Source organism: Sciurus carolinensis, chromosome 6 (genome assembly GCF_902686445.1).
Source record: "Sciurus carolinensis chromosome 6, mSciCar1.2, whole genome shotgun sequence".
In the NCBI taxonomy this organism is placed as follows: domain Eukaryota; kingdom Metazoa; phylum Chordata; class Mammalia; order Rodentia; family Sciuridae; genus Sciurus; species Sciurus carolinensis.
Window position 1 is genome coordinate 120,337,790 of NC_062218.1, and position 20,002 is coordinate 120,357,791.

Below are 20,002 nucleotides of genomic sequence, written 5' to 3' on the forward strand. Positions count from 1 at the left end.
GAATGTATATAAACATAATTGGAATATATATGTGAAAATACATATGGATATTCAGTAATATAATTTTGTTAAAAGTCTCATGATTATGGGTAGGGTTAGGTTTAGTTCTGAGTTACGGCTTTGGTTTAGGGGATGGTTTACCTTTGGAACATATATTTAAATATATATAAATATAGAGGTAATATTATATATCAACATTTATATATTCTTATCTATGAATATTTTTAAGGTAAGCAATATTGTTAAATTATGTGTGAAATCTGCATTATGCCTATGGACATGAGCATATATATAAAATATCTGGGACTGGGGTTGTGGCTCAGTGGTAGAACCCTTGCCTAGCAAGCACAAGGCACTGGGTTCGAACCTCAGCACCATATAAAAATTAATAAATAAAATAAAGAGATTGTGTCCATTTATACTAACAAAATTTTTTTTTAAATCTGGGTTTTTATGTGAATTTATGAGCTTATATCCCCATATGCATGGGCACATTCATGTAAAATGTTATGGTTTATATGTATAGAGGTTTCTCTGAGGTGTATTGGTAGGTAGAGGACTAATGTAGAAAATTAGTTACTGTTAGTTTAGGGACTGAACATTTTTATCCATATATAGGAATACAAATATGAAATATATATAAAAATATACATGAAAATATTTAAATGGATATAAATTTGTATATAGTTATTTTTTTGAGATGGGTGTTTACAATTTGTTTTAGTTATAGTTTATGATTATGCAACTGAATATATATGAAAATGTATAAGCAGGAATTTGGTTGCTATTAGAGTATATTCATATATATATATGAATATATATAAACATATATAGAAATATATATGGATACTCAAGCTAAAAATAAGTAAATAAAAAGATTTAAAAAAAAAAAAAAAAGCCTGTTAGGATCAAAAAACAAGGCACAACTACATGTTGGCTACAAGAAATCTACTTTAAATATAAAGACAAATATAGCCTATAAGTAAATGGATAATGATATGCCATACTCACACTAATCAAATCAATCAGGAGTACATATATTCATTTCAATTGGAGCAAACTTGAAAGCGAGGAAAGTTATCAGGGATAAAGGGCATTACATAATAATCCAGAAAGTAATTCTCCAAAAAGACTTAATGGTCTTTTTGCTAACTAAACAAAATGGATTAAAGTCTTAAACATAAGATCTGAAACTATAAAGCTGTCAGAAGAAAATGGGAAACTCTCCATGGCACTCATCTGGATAAGATCCCTAAAGCACAGGCAACCGAAACAAAAACAAACAGGAAGACTACATCAAACTTAAAAAACTTCTGTAAAGCAAAGAATATAACTGAGGTAAAGACAAGCTACAGATTAAGAGAAAACATCTGCAGTCTGCACATCTGATAAGGGGTGAATCTCCAAAATATATAAGAAACACAATAGCAAAAAAATCAAATACCTTATCTAAAGACCTGAACAGACATTTACCAAAGACAGACATATCAATGGCCAACAACAACAAAAAATAGGTTCAACATCTCTAAATGGTAAGGGAAGTAGCAAATTAAAATCACAATAATAAGGCAGGAGAGTTAAAATAGGCAGATAGGAAACTTGGGTTCCTTAAAGATCAGATTTCTCTGTAGCAAGCTGAGAGACTTCAGACACAAAAAGCCAAGTGTCATCAAGGTAGGCAGAAAAACTAAGTGACAGTGAGACAACTGTTGCCTAGTGCCCACACTCCCTCCACATAAAAAAGCACAGGAACTTGATAGGATCAAAGGGAATGTGAAGAGCTTGTGGACCCTGATTCCTTTCCCAAGACTGGGTCAAGAGCTAGCTTCCTCAACCCTACAGATTCATATACATGCTTAGGACAATAGCCGCTCACTGGCAACCCTCTCTTGCGACTTCTACAGGATTTCTGCTTTCTTTATATTACTCTAATAAATCCTGTTACTTTGCTCTCACCCTTTGTGTCTATGGAGTTCATTCTTCATATTCATGAGATAAAGAACCCACCAAACCATGCTCTGTGCTACAGTATCACACCACACCTTTTAGAATGGCTATTATCAAAAAAATAATAAGCACTGGCAAGGATGTGCAGAAAAGGGAAGTCTTATATGTAATACAAAACTGCTCCCTGCCTTTCCGTTGCATCACATCCTAGCTTGTCAGTCTGAAAGCTGCTCTCCCCGCCCTTTCCGGAGCAGCCATTTTCCCCACCTCCCAACTACTTGTCAGTCTGTGAACATGCTAGCTAGCTATTGGCTCATCAGTCAGTTTGCAAGTATCCTTCTTTGTTATTGGTCCCCATTAGTCCTGCGGAATTCAACTGCTTAAGGGTAGCCATCCCGCCATCTTTTCTCTTGCTTTTCTCTCCCCCTGACTCACTTTCTTTTTCCTCCTCACTTTTCACACTCCCTTTCTCTTTCCTTTCTCTTTTCCTCTCATTTTCTCTCTTACCCTGCAGGGAGACACTTTGTTTGCTTAATAAACTCCCTGATGTGATTTCCCGTGTCCAGTGTGGTTTTCATGGGTTTTCTTACATTATACACTATTGGTGGGAATGTAAATTATTATAGCCATTATGGAAAAAGGTATGGAGATCCCTCAAAAAACTAAAAATAGAATTAACATAAGATTTAGCAACCCTACTTCTCTGTATATATTCAAAGGATCTGAAATCAATATGTTGAAGATACCTAAACGCCCATGTTCACCGCAGCATGATTCACAGTAAGTCAGTTATGAAATCAATTTTAGTGTCCATCAATGTATGAATGAAGACAGAAAATGCACAAAGGAATGTTAAACAGTCTTAAAAAAGAAGAAAATTCTGTCATCTGGAATAATCTGGATGAGCCTAGAGGACATTATGCTAAAATAAAAAGCAAATACTACAAATTTTCACTTACATGTGATATCTGAAACAATCAAACTCATAGAAGCAGAAAGTAGAATAGGCTGGAAGATAGGGATTATGGGGAGATACTGGTTAAAGGATACAAAGACAAGAGGAATAAGTTTTTGAGGTCTACTGCACATCATGATGATACTTAATAATAGAATGTGTACTTAATACATTTGCATATTTCAAAATTGCTAAAAGTGAATTTCAAGTGTTTTCACCTTAAAATGTAAGTACTTGAGAGGATGGATGTTAAGTAGCTTGAATTAATAATTCCACTTTGTATACATATATCCTAACATAATTTGTATCCTTAAATATACAAAATTACTTGTCAATTTACAATCAAAAAAAAAAGTTAATCTCAACTAAAGTTTAAACTTTACTTTTCCAAAGCTAAATGAAAATGAGGTGAGAAAGAAGCAGGGGGAGAACAAAAACAAAACAAAAACAAACAAACAAAAAAAAACAGATGAAAAGAAAAAGCAAGAGACAGAGACCAATGAGTAGACAGGCTCATAACAATATTCAAACTTGTAGATTCAATAATGCTGGAACCCAGTTTTTTCTCTTCAAGTTCCTAGGAATTGAACCAATAAATATTCTGTTTTAAGTCAACTTAAGTGAGATTTTTGGTACTTTTAACTGTAAGAATACTGTCTAAACAGTATGTAAGAATATCAGAAATATACTAATGTTATTAAACTAATACCTGTAATACATACTAATTTTATCTGTTTCAGGGTACACGAATTTTTATTTTTTATATTCTGTGTTCCCTTTGTATAAAGCATTTAAATTTGAATGTTATTTTTATAAGAAGTGCTCAAATTTGGGGGGAGCTCAAATTACATGAATATTAAAAAGGCAAAAAAAAAGACAATCTAAAGAAAAAAATTAAAGAGAATGAAACAATACTAATTTACCTTTAATATATTTCACATTTAAAAACATAACACAGAGCTGGGCATGCATACACCTGTAATCCCAGTGACTCAGGAGGCTGAGGCAGGAGGATCACAAGTTCAAGGCCAGCCTCAGCAACTAAGGGAGGCCCGAAGAAGTTTAGCAAGACTCGTTCTCAAAATACAAATAAAAAGGGCTAGGAATCTGGCTCAGTGATTAAGTGTCCCTGTATTCACTCTCTACTAACCAAAAAAATTAATAACACAGAATACCTAACTGTCCAATCCATTTCTTTATTAACTCTTTTCATCTACCATTAAAAAAACACTAGATCTGGGCTGGCATTGTAGCTCAGTGGTAGAGTGCTTGCCTAGCATGTATAAGGCACTGGGTTCAAACATCAGCACCACATAAGAATAAATAAATAAAATAAAGGTATTCAAATGATACACCTCTAATTCATGTACAACCAGAGAAACAAGTTGTACCTCATTTGTTTACAATAAAAAATAAATAAATAAAAGGTACTGTATTCATCTGCAATTAAAACAAATATTTAAAAATAAACCACTAGGTCTTAACAAAGAAGATTAAGAGGAAATAAACTTCTTAAAAATAAACAGAATGTATCAAATGAAGCATCACTATCATACCTAGGCAATAAATAAGTATAAAAGTCACAAGTTTCTCTCTACTTGCCTTTCTCTGTAATGTATTATCACCAAAATCAGCTGGAGGTGTGGCTCAGTGATACAGTATGTGCTTACCTAGCATATGCAAGGCCCTAGGTTCTATCCCAAACAACCCTCTACCCTGCCATGCATGCCCTCTCTCCCCAAAGAGATTACTATCAAATCACCTTGGTGAAGGAGTTGAGCTCTACAGGCTGGAAGGGAAGTTGTAAGAAATGTATGGAGTCGAACAGCCAAAAGAAACTTTAGGCCACATTCATCAAGAGTTTCTCCACCTATAACCAGAAAAAAAAAATCGTTTAAAAAAATTTTTGTGAGCAAAACACTAAAATGTCTGATAATCAGCATGTCACAGCAAAAGAAACAGTGAAAAAACATTCTTAAACTGACAAAAAGGTTATCAGTCTAAAATATTTTCTAAATGCTCTTTTTCTATATAATTTTACATTACAAAAAAACTCATACAGCTAAATAACTAGAAAAATAACAAAGAGAATGAATTGATTCAGGATTTACTATTCTTTATAATTTGACTTATTTGGTTTTAATTTTATTTAAATTAAAATGTGACTGGATTTTTAAATATAATTTCACACCTTATCTGAGATTTGAGGGGAACTGTCCAAATTTGTTCATAAATTCAGGAGATTTTTAAAAAGTGCTCTCTGTGATGAAAAGATCTAATTTTATTATGTTTTTTATGTTACTATAAGAAGTATTTACTTATGCTAGTTTTTTTAAAACTCAATAATAGTGGATTATTATAGCTTGAAAAAAAATCAATAGAAATTACTGTATTTTTAGGTACCTAAAATAATTGTTTAACAAGAATCAGTTGGCTTGGGAGTGTAGCTCAGTGGTAGAATGTTTGCCTATCAAGCATGAGGCCCTAAGTTCGATCCCTAGAACCACAAAAAAAATCTGCTAATTTTCTCTAAACTCACAAAGATTCAGTAAAAATGACTATCATGATGAGCTTTCGTGCCCTTCCTTTATGGCACTATGATTTATGGGATATAAAGTATTTACTGAAGTCAAAACTACTACGAAAATAGCAATAATGTTTTTTAAAGTCTTCATAGTATCATTTTCTAAAAAATGAAATAAAATAAAGATTATTTTTCTGTGAAAACAGGTAAAAATATTATCATCAGTTGTACTTTCAAATGCTCTATGGAATTTGGTGTTACCTTGGTTTCTGTCTCTGCTTTCACCAATATCAGTGCTTGTAGTTGCAATAGTATCTGCTAAGGCCATCAGAGACATCTGTTCCATCCGACTGAGTCCTGGTAAACTAGAATGAAGTAAGTGGCCAGAAAGAACTTGAGCATGTTCAGGACCAAAATAAGTTGGACTATACTGTGAAAGGTCAATAACTCTAGGCTTTGTATTTTCTTCATCTGTCTCTAACATATGAATATCAGGCATTACAGTTGAAGTCTGAAAAAGCTCATCATAACTTTCTTTTGACAATTGGTTTGATTTACTTGATGAACTCTCATTTTTAGATTTCTCCAAAGATGAACAACAGCTATCATCATCAGCTGCAAGTAAAGCATATAATGGAAGTGGAGGGACAGAATCTATTTCTGTGTAATCTGTATTTTCAGCTTTGTTGAATGCCTGGGGGTCTCTGGTAGTACTTCCACTAGCACTGATGGTGAGAGACCTAAGGCGGCGTTCATGATTGGTTTCAGTTTCATTCAGAGCCACAACTTCCCCAGCAATGCACTTGACAAGATGTGACAAGATGGCCTTTGCTCTCCGAACTTTGCCAAGATCCATGAGTTCCAAAAGTTGTAAGGGATGATACTGAGGTAAAGTCGGGGACAGTACATGAGCTGCTTCAAAAAGACCTGAATCTTCCATATCCACTGAAGGATCAAACACAGTTTTCTTTCCACAAATTTTCTGTGCAAGACTGGTCATAGATCGAGTCAGAGTTTTCTTTGGAGGATGTAACCCAGAACTTGATGAGTTACTTTGTTTTATTAAACTTAGTATAGACGGAGTACTTCCATTGTATGAATCTGTTATAACGGATTCTTGTTTAGAAGAAGGCTGCCATTGGGAATATACATGCATTTCACAATCCATTCCTACCACAAGAATGCCATCCCGGACCCATGATAAAGAAACAGGAAAAGGTGGGGAGCCTTCTACAGAAGAAACCAAGTCCACACTTCGCAACAGTACAAATTTAGAAAGAGGCACAACTTTAGTACTCTCCCAGAGAGGAAATGTCAGGTTTTCCTTACCAGTTTGTTCTTGTACCTTGCCAGACAGTGGTCCATACATAAAAAGTTTTGATCCAATTCCTACAGTCAGGATATGAGAACCATCTTCTCTAGACATCCAATCTAAGTGAACTAAATGCTTTGTGTTTGATGTGATACTTTCCTTATTGAATAAACACCCCTCTTGCTTATTATAGGCCACTAAATTGCTATCAATACTAATGCCAGAATCCAACACTGTGCTTAACTCATCTAAATGAACTGTCTGTTCAAGGACCCAACATGAACCTCCTGTTGACTCACATTCAAAAATACTTACATGCATCAGAAAGTCCTGAGAAGATCTATTAGATGCAGGCTGCTTATAAGCTACAGCTAAACGATTTGTATGTGCACAGCTAACTTCTATAGGCCTACCAGGTACCGTTATACTACTATTGCTCTGAAGTCCATCTTCTATAAGTAATGGCCATTCTTCCCAAATGTATGCAAGATCCATTTTTCCATCCTTTGATGTGGCAGATTCTCCATCTGTTACTCTGCATCTCCAAAATCTTACTTTCTCATCTGAGCATGAAGTTGCCAATAAATAAGGAGCACTGCATACAGGATATATGGAAGAAGAACTCAGATGTCCTACAATAAAAATAATCCATCAAAATATATCAAATTTAGTTATACTTATGGACTCATGAACTGAAGGTTTTAGTCCTTTTCTATGAATTACTGTTAGGAACGTGGTAGTTTATATTCAGTTTAAGGTTAAACAAGATCAGTAGGAGGCATTTACTGACATCACAAAGATATATTAAAAATAAATCATCAAACCCTAGAGCAGAAAGGGAACACTGGGAAAATTTACTTCAATTCCTGCATTTTATAGATAAGGACCCAACTTGATAAAACACATTAAATAATCTGTGTTTGAATTAAACGACTAGACTAAGGCAGAATTAGAAACCTGAATTCTTATCCTGATTCTAAATCTAGCACCCATTTTACAGCTCTTTGCTAGTTTTAGAAATCATTACAAATCTTATTTTAAAGGTATCAACATTTTAGAAGTTTTTTTCAACAGTCCCTGGCTCCTCCTTCATATTTTTCTATACAAATGTGAATGGCCCATTCTTACCTAAATAAATTAAAGGGTCACTTTATAAGACCCTTCATGATTGGGGTGTATTTAATATAACCAATGCTGAGTAGATTCCTAGATGGAACTTAACATTTTCTCAGGCTATACTGTTAGTTTCCTAAAGCAGGGTTCAGCAAACTTAAAGGACCAGAGAGTAAAAAAAATTTTAGGTTTTGCCAGCAATAGGGTGTCTGTTGCAGCTAGTCTTTCCATAAATTCACAAACCTGCTGATGGCTTAACACTTATTATCTCCACTCCTTCTGGCAAATGCAACTCTTGGCTATACACCATTTCTGAAGACAAAGACAACTTGCTGGTACTCTGAAGATTTGCTCTGCAAGCCTGATACTTCTGTGAAAAAGGAGACAGGATCTTCTCTGGAGAAGAAGAATAATGTTCTTCTGGTTGCCAGATTGCTTCCGATATTTTCGTATCTACTTTTTCATCTATAAAACATTAAGAAAAGAACCAAGAAGTTAAAAGGGGACTTTATAAATACTGTAACTACTACATTTTATAATTCAAAATTGCCTTATAGATGATAAAACAGTATACATATTAATGTTACTCTGCAGAAAGAAAACAAGAAACTCATTTTGCTTTTCTATTCTAACTAAACTATAATTACCATCACAACATAAGAATGACTTTAAGAAGCATGTCCTGAACTATCTAATCATGTATAATTTGTTAATATTTATGCCTAAATCTATTTTTAAAAAAGGAAAAAAAAGAGAGACTCACCCAATGAGACAGGAATTGACTTTAAATGTAAATTCCACATGTGTAGCAGTGAACGGCTGTCTTGTGTGTACTCTATCACAACTAGGTAGAACTTTTCAGAAAATCTATTAGGTGAGCTGCCTGTTGGTATCAGTAATTATTTTTCATTATTAACACAGATAAATGAGACATCACACCAAATGTAACAACTTAAAATAACTATTTTTAAAAGAAAGAAAATCGAAAAATTTTACCTAGGGTTTCAAATACAAAGTGGCATTGTAAAATATACTCAACTTCTTTACCACATAAATTTACGTTATTTAAAATTTTAATAATTATATGCATGTTATGCTTAAATTTCATTTTTAATTGACAAGCTTAAAAAGTCATGCATTCACAGTCATCATGTTCATAAAGAGTAGATCTTATTAAAAGGAAAATTTCTAAACAGGAACTACGTAACATATATTTTAAGACAATATATCACGATGAAATTTGTGTTGCCAAAATCTTTCAAAGTAAATTTCATATGCCTTATTTGGATGCATATCTAATGACCAGAATATAAGTATTCATCACCTAATACATTATTTAAGAAAATTTTTCTTAGTCCACACTCTATAGTTTAAACAGCATGCAAAGTTGCTCAAAACAAGTATAGGGACTGGGGTTGTAACTAAGTGGTGGAGCATATGTGAAGTAGTGGGTTTGATTCTCAGCACTGCAAATAAAATTAAATAAAGGTTCATCAACTAAGAAAATAAAAATTAAAAAACCTACATTATAAAATCCAAGTAAATCACAGAACATGTAAAAAAACAGAAAGCAACTATTATTGAGACACAAAGGTTTTGTCCTTTTAAATTTGTATAGGAAAAAAGTTTTCAAAAGAACACATTAGGGCCTGGGGTTTGTGACTCAGTAGAACATTCGCCTCGCACGTGTGAGGCACTGGGTTTGATTCTCAACACCCATAAAAATAAATTAATTAATTAAAATTAAAAAAAGAACACATTAGAAAAGATGACCATAAATATCTTAAATCATCTTGTGTTAGGAAACTAAATGTAAAGGTAACTTTGATAATATGTTGAGTTAGGTATTTAACTTCAGACTTAATAGGAAGAAATATAAAGGAATGATCACAAAAAAGAACAAATCAGTCCTACTACTAATAATTTCAGTATCAAGAAAGAATGCCCCAAAAATGAAAATATCCATAAAACACTTTTCTTCTGGACAATAGAGAAAGATGATGAAAACAACTCCTTGGTATATTCTGGGAAGCTCTAATAATAAAGATAATTTCTGAGTAAAAGAATTCCCTGAATGTTTTAAGAAAAACTAAAAAATTACTTAGTCTTTTAAAGAGAAAAAATTAGAAGTTGAAGATTCTTAGAGAAGAAAATGCTAGAAAGATGGAAGACATAGCCTTAAGCACAGGGAAGTAATCATTCTTTAAAAAAATTTAATGTAAAGAGATTTGAAATTAACATTACCATTTTAATATAAAAAGATAAAAAACTTTTATTTAAATAAATACTTTATTCTATACCTGCCATCTTCATTCCCCATTTTTAGCATATTTCCATCATGTTCAAAATTATAAAACATAAATAAAGTGTATTTGCAGAGCTCATGAAATCTCAGGGAAAATGATACAAGACTAAGTGAAAAATTAATAAAGAAAAAGGGGGAAAAAAAGGCCAAAAACCAAAAAAAAAAGACTAAGTGTAAGTAGGGATAAGAAATTAAATGTTCAACATAAAAGTGGAAAACTCAAAGAATACTTCTCAAAACAGAAGAAAAATGAAAATGGTATTAGAAACAATATCTAAGAGGCTGAAGAAATAAACAATGTACAAGAGAAGTCAGAAAAAATATCTGGAACAGAGAGAATGTAATTAATATTATTTCAGATTTGATAATTCACTTGATAAGTGATAAACCTATAAATCTTTTAAGATTTTAATTTTAAGGAACATCCTTTTTGAGTTTAGTTTGCTTCTGTAATTGAGATTGAAGACCAATACAATTTTGGCTTTATTTTTCTCATTTTCCTTCATGTAAATTAACAGTTAATGTTGAACAGTGAGTTTAATAAAGAATTTTAAACTTTTAGTATAAAAAGTAATAATTAAGATACTTGGTCATCAGGCATGGTGGCAAATGTCCATAATTCCAACTACTAGGCAGGTTAAGGAAGGAAGATGGCAAATTTGAAGCCAGCCTGAGCAACCATGGCTCAAAATAAAAATACAAAAGGGGATGTAGCTCAGTGGTAGATTACTGACATGTGCATGGCTCCAGGTTCAATTTCCAGTACCAACAAAAAAACTAAAACAAAAGCCCTTAAGTCTTTAAAGACCCCATAGCTTGAATTTTTAAACTATTTCTTTAAATTATAGGTTTCTAAAAGGTAAGGGATCCATCTCATTCATTGTAGGGTAAGATTCTATCTATGTGAAGATATGCAACTATCAATTATAAAATTTTCTATTATGCTTTTTAAAAAATATGTAACTGAGAAATTTCTTTAAAATTATTAGCCTACTACAGTAATGCAGCCACATCAATGTTTACAGCAGCTCAATTCACAACAGCAAGGTTAGGGAACCAACCTAGAATGAAGATGAATGGATAAAGAAACTGTGGTATATATACAGAATGGAATATTATTCAGTCATAAAGAAGAATAATATTATGGAATATGTAGATAAATGGATGGAATTGGAGAATTTCATGCTAAGTGAAATAAGCCAATCCTAAAAAACAAAGGCCAAATGTTTTTCCTGATAAGTGGATGATGATATATAATGGGCATGGGGGAGTTGGGGGTGAGAGAATGGAGGAACTTTAGATTATGTAGAGGGAAATGAGAGGAGGAGGGTATGAAAAATGGTGGAATGAGACAGACATCATTACCCTATATACATGTATGATTACACGAATGGTATAAATCTATATCGTGTACAACCCTGAAATGAAAAGATGTAACCCATTTGTGTACAATGAATCAAAATGCAGACTGTAAAATAAAAAAAATAATTTAAAAAATAGGAATAAAAAAATAAGCCAGGATAAGTGACATGAGCCTGTAGTCCCGGTAATTCAGGATGCTGAGGCAGGATTGCTAGAACCCAGGAGTTCAAGGGCAGCATGGACAAAATAGTGAGATCATCTCAAAATAAATATATAGTTATCAATATTTATAAGAACATCAGAAATGTACACAGGACAATTTTAACTTGAGACAGACAATGAAAAATTTCAATTTATTAACTACCTAACATATTCTACATTAATATTTGTCATTACATATAAAAATTCTTTACCTGAATCAGTTAAAATGCTTTCTTTTCCCAGACTTTCCTTCTCAAGATTATTCAAAATGAAATCTTCTTGAAAAACATGAAGCAGTTGGGTTTTTTTGCCATGCTAAATATAAACAAATATCAACATAAGTTGGCATATATATCACATACCTAACACTAAGTAACAGAAAAATAATACTTACAAGTTTGGTAATAGGATCTAATGCAATGATGCATCCTGGCCTTGCTGTTGATTGTTGACTGACGATATTAAACACTTCACCAACGTATTTCTGTTTTTTAAAAAATTGATATCTCCTTTACTAAACAATAAATTCAAAAGTAATTAAAAGCAAATAACATGAATTATCAGATATAACAGATAAATAACAAGTTCAAGTGGGGCTAAATATAGTTCAATTATCAACATTCTAGGATTTTACCTTAATAGGAATTACATAGAAACAAATAAGAGTGACAGCTCAACTGATACAGACAAAAAGGAAAACATTGTATAATTTTTAGGGTGAAAATATCTTATATCCATGAATGTGAAAAACTAAATTAAATGTCCTGGATATGCTCTAAGAAGCAGTGCTTTTTAAGCATTAATTTTGAGGTGGGAAAGACAGAGCTAAAGAAATAAGCTGACATACTATCTATATATGCTGATTTCTTGAGCCACTTAAATCCTGACTGCTCTAGTCAGGTTCACTCTGCTAATTGTGGTCCATCTTCCTCATATTTGATCTATCAGTAAAAGCATTGGATCCTGGTGTTCATTTCTTCTTTGAAATACTTTCTTCATTCACATTCACACTATTTTTAACAATGGAATGCTCCTGCATTCAGTACTTTTATCACTTGCCTCTTCCCTCCACAATTTCATCAGCCTCGATGACTTTAAATTTACTACCAACAACTTCTTATTTTATATCTTTAGGCCTCATCTCCCTCTATACTCCAGACACTGATCTACTGGGTATCTTGGATGCTAAACGGGCTTCTCAAAATTAACATGCACAAGGTAAGGCTCTTCACTCTCCTTGCCCCTAAAAATCTGCTAATTTAAAATTTTTCCTCATTTCAACTCATGATAAGAACCGAGTATTTCTTTATCCTCTATTCTTTCTCCTATGTTTTTATTTATGCATTATAATTATACACGACAGTGGGATTATTATAGATACATGCATGGGGACGCACTATAATAATGGAATTTGGTCAATATTGATCCCTATAATTTCCCCTTTCCCGCCCAACCTTCCACCATTCTACTGGTCTTCCTTCTATTTTCTTGAGATCTCTACTGCCCCACTATTTTTTAAATTTTCCTCTCTAGATTCCACATGTGAAAGACCCTCGATTTTATGAGTCTGACTTATTTAAGAAAATTTTTAGATGTTAATAGACCTTTATTTTATTCATTTATTTATATGTGGTGCCAAGACTCAAACCCAATGTCTCACACAAGCTAGGCAAGCACTCTACCACTGAGCCACAACCCCAAACCCTGAGTCTGACTTATTTAATATGATTCTCTCCAGTTCCACCCATATTTTCCTGCAAATGACATTTTTTTCTTCTTTATGACTGAATAAAACTCCATTGTGTGTTTTTGTTTGGTACTGGGGGCATTTAACCACTGAGCCACATCCCCAGCTCATTTTTGTATTTTATTTAGAATCTGAGTTTTGCTGAGTTGCCTAGAGCCTCACTAAGTTGCTGAGGCTGGCTTGGAACTCATGATCATCCTGCCTCGGCTGCTTGAGCTGCTGGGATTACAGGTACGTAGCCCGCTCTATTGTTTTTCTTTCTTTTTTTTTTATTGTAAACATATGGGATACATGTTGTTTCTCTGTTTGTATATGGCATAAAGGCATACCATTTGTGTAATTATAAATTTACATAGGGTAATGTTGTTTGATTCATTTGTTATTTTTTCCCTTCCTCCCCACCCCTCCCACCCCTCTTTTCCCTCTATACAGTCCTTCCTCCATTCTTGCCCCCCTCCCTAACCCTAACTCTAACCCTAACACTAACCCCTCTATTGTTTTTCTTTATCCACTGACAGTCACACTGGCTGGTTCCATAGTTTGGCTATTATGAATTGTGCTGCTATGAACATGGGTACACATGCATCACTATAGTATGATAACTTTAATTCTTTAGGATAAAAATAGAGGAGTGGTGTAAATGGGTCATATGATAGTACTATTCCTAGTGTTTTAAGGAACCTCCATACTGACTTCCACAGTCATGTACTAATTCAGAATTCCACCAACAGTGTAGAAGTGTTCATTTTGCCCACGTTCTCTCCAGCATTTTTTACTGTTTGTATTCTTGATGACTTCCATTCTAATGGAGGGAGATGAAATTTCGGTGTAGTGTTGATTTGTATTTCCCTAATTGTTAAAGATGCTCAACATTTTTTCATATATTTATTGTTCATTTGTATTTTGTCTTTTGAGAAATATCTATGTAGTTCATTTGCCCATTTATTGATTGGGGTTTTTTTTGAGGGGGTGTTAAGTTTTTTGAGTTCTTTATATATTATGGATATTAATCCTCCATCAGAAGACAGCAAAGATTTTCTTCCATTCTGTATGTTCTCTCTTCACATCAATTGTTTTATTTACTGTGCAGAAATTTTTTAATTCTATACCACACCATTTATGAATTCTTGATATTATTTATTGAGCTTTAGGAGTCTGATAGAGGAAGTTGTAGCCTGCACCTATATGTTGGAGTGTTGATCTACATTTTCTTCTAAGAATTCCATAGTTTCTAATCTAATTCCTAGGTCTTTGACCACTGAACTACTTTTGTGCAGTATGAATGATAAAGATCTAGTCTTGTTCTTCTACGTAGGTAACTAGTGTTTTTCAGTACCATCAAACTATTTTTTCTCTAACATATGTTTTTGGCACTTAGTCAAAGATCAGATGACTATAGATCTGTGGGTTTGCCTCTGTGTATTCTACTCTGTTCCACTGGTCTGTATGTCTGTTTTCATGTCACTACCATGCACTGTCTGTTACTATAGTTATGTAGTGTAATTTGAAGTCAGGTATTGTGATACCTCCAACACTGCTTTTCTGGTTTAGAATTGCTTTGGCTATTCTGGGTCTTTTTATCTTCCATATGAATTTTAGGACTTACATGGGTGGTCTTTTTTTTTTAAATTGGTTCCTTTTAGTAATATATGACAGTAGAATTCATTATGATATAATTATATAGGCATGGAATATATCTTATTTTAATTAGGACTCCATTCTTATGGATCTACAGGATGACAGGATTCACTGTGGTGTATTCATATATGTACACAGAATAATTATTTTAAATTCATTCCACCGTCTTTCCTTTTCTTATCCCCTTTCCCTACCATTCATTCCTTTTGTCTAATCTACTGACTGTCTATTCTTCCCCTCTCCCCCTTTATTGTGGATTAGCTTTCACATGTCAGTAAAAATATTTGAACTCTGGCTTTTTAGGACTGGTTTACTTCACTTAGCATGATAATCTCCAGATCTGTTCATCTACTTGCAAATGTCATAAAGTCATTCTTATTTTTGGCTAATATTCCATTTTGTATATATGCCACATTTTCTTTATCCATTCATCTCTTGAAGGGCACTTAGGTTGGTTCCATGGCTTAGTGACTGTGAACTGAGCTGCTATAAACATTGATGTGGCTACATCACTGTAGTATGCTGATTTTAAAGCCTTTGGATATATACCAAGGAACAAGATAGCAGGGAAAAATGCTGGTTTCATTTCTAGTTTTCTGAGGAATCTCTATACTGCTTTCCAGAGTGGTTGTACCAAGTTACAGTCCCATCAGCAATGTATGAGTGTTCCTTTTTCCCTAAACACAGGGTGGGGGTGTCTTTCCATCTTTTAGTGTCTTCAATTTCTTTCTTCAATGTTCTATAATTTTCTATGTAGAGGGATTTTACCTCCTTGGTTAGATTTATTTCTAGGATTCCCCTGCTCCCCAGTCTGAGACTATGGTGAATGGAATTGTTTTCCTGATTTCTTTTTCAGTGAATTCATACCGGGAAATAGAAAAACTACTGATTTTTTAAAATATATTTTTTTGTTGTAGGTGGACACATACCTTTATTTAATTTATTTATATATGATGCTGAGGATCGAACCTAGTGCCTCAACACATACTAGGTGAACACTCTACCACTGAGCCACAACCCCAGCCCCAAAACTACTGATTTTTTAAAAAATTTATTTTATTGTAAACAAATGGGATATCTGTTGTTTCTATTTGTACATGGAGTAACAGCATACTATTTGTGTAATCACACATTTACATAGGGTAATGATGTTTGATTCATTCTGTTATTTTTCCCTTCCCCCGCCCCTCCCACCCTTCTTTTCCCTCTGTACAGTCCCTCCTTCCTCCATTCTTGCCCACCTCCCACCCCCCCCATTGTGTGTCATCATCCACTTATCAGTGAGATCATTCACCTTTCAGATTTTTGACACTGGCTTATCTCACTTAGCATAATATTCTCCAATTTCATCCATTTGCCTGCAAATGCCATAATTTTATTATTCTTTATAGCTGAGTAATATTCCATTGTATATATATACCACAGTTTCTTTATCCATTCATCAATTGAAGGACATCTAGGTTGGTTCCACAGTCTGGCTATTGTGAATTGAGCAGCTATGAACATTGATGTGGCTTTATCTCTGTAGTATGCTGATTTTAAGTCCTTTGGGTATAGGCCGAGGAGTGGGATAGCTGGGTCAAATGGTGGATCCATTCCAAGATTTCTTAGGAATCTCCACACTAATTTCCAGAGTGGCTGCACTAATTTGCAGCCCCACTAGCAATGTATGAATGTACCTTTTTCCCCACATCCTTTCCAACACCTATTGTTGCTTGTATTCTTGATAATCACCATTCTAATTGGGGTGAGATGGAATCTTAGGGTAGTTTTGATTTGCATTTCTCTTATTACTAAAGATGGTGAACATTTTTTCATATGTTTGTTGATTGTTTGTAGATCTTCTTTTGTGAAGTGTCTATTCATACCCTTAGCCCATTTGTTGATTGGGTTATTTGTGGTTCTTGGTGTAGAGTTTTTTGAGTTCTTTATATATTCTGGAAATTAGTGCTCTATCTGAAGTATAAGTGGCAAAGATATTCTCCCACTCTGTAGGCTCTCTCTTTGCATGGCTGATAGTTTCCTTTGCTGAGAGAAAGCTATTTAGTTTGAATCTAACCCAGTTCTTGATTCTTGCTTTTGTTTCTTGTGCTATGGGAGTCCTGTTAAGGAAGTCTGATCCTAAGCCAACGAGTTAAAGATTTGGACCTACTTTTCCTTCTATAAGATGAAGGGTCTCTGGTTTGATTTCAAGGTCCTTGATCCATTGTGAGTTGATTTTTGTGCATGGTGAGAGATAGGGGTTTAGTTTCATTCTGTTGCATATGGATTTCCAGTTTTCCCAGCACCATTTGTTGAAGAGGCTATCTTTCCTCCATTGCATATTTTTGGCCCCTTTGTCTAGCATGAGAAAACTGTATTTATTTGGGTTTGTGTCCATGTCCTCTATTCTGTACCATTGATCTACCTGTGTATTTTGGTGCCAATACCATGCCGTTTTTGTTATTATTGCTTTGTAGTATAGTTGAAGTTCTGGTATTGGGATACCCCTGCTTCACTCTTCCTGCTAAGGACTGCTTTAGCTATTCTGGGTTTCTTATTCTTCCAGATGAATTTCACGGTTGCTTGCTCTATTTCTGTAAGGTACGTCACTGGGATTTTAATTGGAATTGCATTGAATCTGTGTAGCATTTTTGGTAGTATGGCCATTTTGATAATATTAATTCTGCCTATCCAAGAACATGGGAGATCTTTCCATTTTCTAAGGTCTTCCTCAATTTCTTTCTTCAATGTTTTGCAGTTTTCATTGTGGAGATCTTTTACCTCTGTGGTTAGACTGATTCCCAAGTATTTTATTTTTTTTGAGGCTATTGCAAATGGAGTTGTTTTCCTCATTTCCCTTTCAGCTGTTTCATCGCTTGCGTATAAAAATGCTTTAGATTTATGCGTGTTGATTTTATAGTCTGCTATTTTGCTGAATTCATTGATGAGGTCTAGAAGTTTTCTGGAGGAGGTTTTCAGAACCTCTAAATATAGAATCATGTCATCAGCAAATAGTGACAGCTTAAGTTCCTCTTTTCCTATTCGTATCCCTTTAATTTCTTTGGTCTGCCTAATTGCTCTGGCTAGAAAAATTACTGATTTTTGTATGCTGACTTTGTACCCTGTTAAAGAACTTAATATTAAGGATAAAATACTTTACCTAATGCTGAACCACAATCCTTGGGAGTCACCCTCTTTTACTCACACACATCCATATCCAGTTCAATTTTGACCATTCAATGTTCAAAATATATTCAGAATTTGACCAATTCTTATCATTTCTATCATTACTACTTGCTACAATTCTAAGTCCCTTTTCTCCCTTCTGGAGCAATTTCCTAAATTGGTTTCCTAAACCAGCTTCCTAAATTTGTTTTCTCTGATTTCACTTCTGTTTCACACATCTTATCTATACAGTTACCAGAATTTCCCATTTAAAATGTAATTCAAGGGCTGGGGTCATGGTTCAGTAGAAGTGTGCTCGCAGGCGCTGAGTTTGATCCTAAGTACCACATGAAAATAAAATAAAGGTATTGTTTCCATCTACAACTAAAAATATATATATATATATAATGTAAGTCAAATCATATCACACTATCATTTTCTTCAATGGTTTCTACATTATTTAGAGTAAAAGCCAAAGTTTCCACAACGGACTGCAAGGGCTTATGTGGTTCGGCCAGGCTATCTTCCTGAATTTACACCTGACTATTCTCCACTTCACTTTCTCTACTCTAGGCACAATGATCTACTTGCTGTTCCTTTACATAACCAAGATACTCTATATATAGTTTCTGGGTTTTTAGGCTGGTGATCCCTCTTCCTGGATCACTCTTTCTTTATCTACATATCCAGCTCCCTCATCTCCTGCAGATCTTTTCTCAAATGATATCTTTACTGTATACATTTTTATCTGACTGCCCCCTCACTCCTGCACCGCCATCTCCCTTCCCTATAAGCACTATGGTAAGGATATCTATCTGTTTTGTTCACGACTAAATTCCCAGTACTTAAAACAATGCATGACAAATAGAAGATCCTTAATAAATATATGTATCTACTAAAACACTATATATTTGTTTTGGAAAACTTTGTGTTTTGCAGAATCAGGCATTAAGAATAATCTGTGGAAGAAACAGAATTGGAGCAGACCATTGACTCTGCAACTTTGTAACTCAAGCATTAATAAACACATTAATTGGTAGCTGAGAAGATGAAGTGGATCTCCTAAACAGGAAACTTAAGTAGAACTGAAGGTTGCCTCAGGGAATTTTTAAAAAACACCAAACTAAAAAAGTAGAAATGCCTGCGTACTAGAGACAAGTTAGGCATAGGAAAAAGTGTGGCCTCTCATAAGGCAAAAGCTGCTTGCAATGGTATTGAAAGAACCCCTGCCTAAACAGTAAGTATGCTTTTTATTTTTGTGTTTAGCAACTAAAGTGTTAACCTTTTTATCCAGACTAGAAAAGTGTTTGCTGAACTGTCACAAAGAAATATTGTGCATCAATTTAGATTATCAATTTTAATATATATTCCATGCATCCTAATCAAAGACAGTCTGGTAATAAATGATTTTAAGTAATTCTGGCAGAATTTTTATTTTTAAAAGAGCCTTCCATAATGGTCACTCTCTACTTTTTTGCAAAATACACTGGTATAAAATCTGCAACAATTATAAAGCAAAATATGGCACAAATCATATTAAATATTTAAACTATTTTAAAAAGACAGTACTCACAGAAATTTCAGGGTTGGAAAGCTCATATAAAAGTTTCTTGGCATCAATAACTGCTTCATATAACCTCAGATATTGTCCATCACTAGCTACAAAGCATGCACTAGGAGAGTTGCAGTATGCACCTAGAAAGTATTAACAAACATTTAAAATTTACCCTTTGGTCATAATATTAAAAAGT

The 20,002-nt window shown here is 33.9% G+C and overlaps 1 protein-coding gene across 5 annotated transcripts in view; it reads right to left on the bottom strand.

The window, feature by feature from the left end:
* Positions 1-20,002, bottom strand: part of Dmxl1 (Dmx like 1) — a 160,205-nt gene that overhangs the window by 89,431 nt on the left and 50,772 nt on the right. For all 5 annotated transcript variants that reach the window (XM_047554855.1, XM_047554854.1, XM_047554853.1 and 2 more), the window contains exons 13-19: positions 19,825-19,946; positions 12,114-12,203; positions 11,932-12,034; positions 8,615-8,734; positions 8,095-8,316; positions 5,688-7,370; positions 4,665-4,772 (exon numbers count right to left, since the gene is read on the bottom strand). In XM_047554855.1, coding sequence (XP_047410811.1) covers positions 4,665-4,772; positions 5,688-7,370; positions 8,095-8,316; positions 8,615-8,734; positions 11,932-12,034; positions 12,114-12,203; positions 19,825-19,946 — 2,448 coding nt within the window. The remainder of the gene's footprint in view (positions 1-4,664; positions 4,773-5,687; positions 7,371-8,094; positions 8,317-8,614; positions 8,735-11,931; positions 12,035-12,113; positions 12,204-19,824; positions 19,947-20,002) is intronic.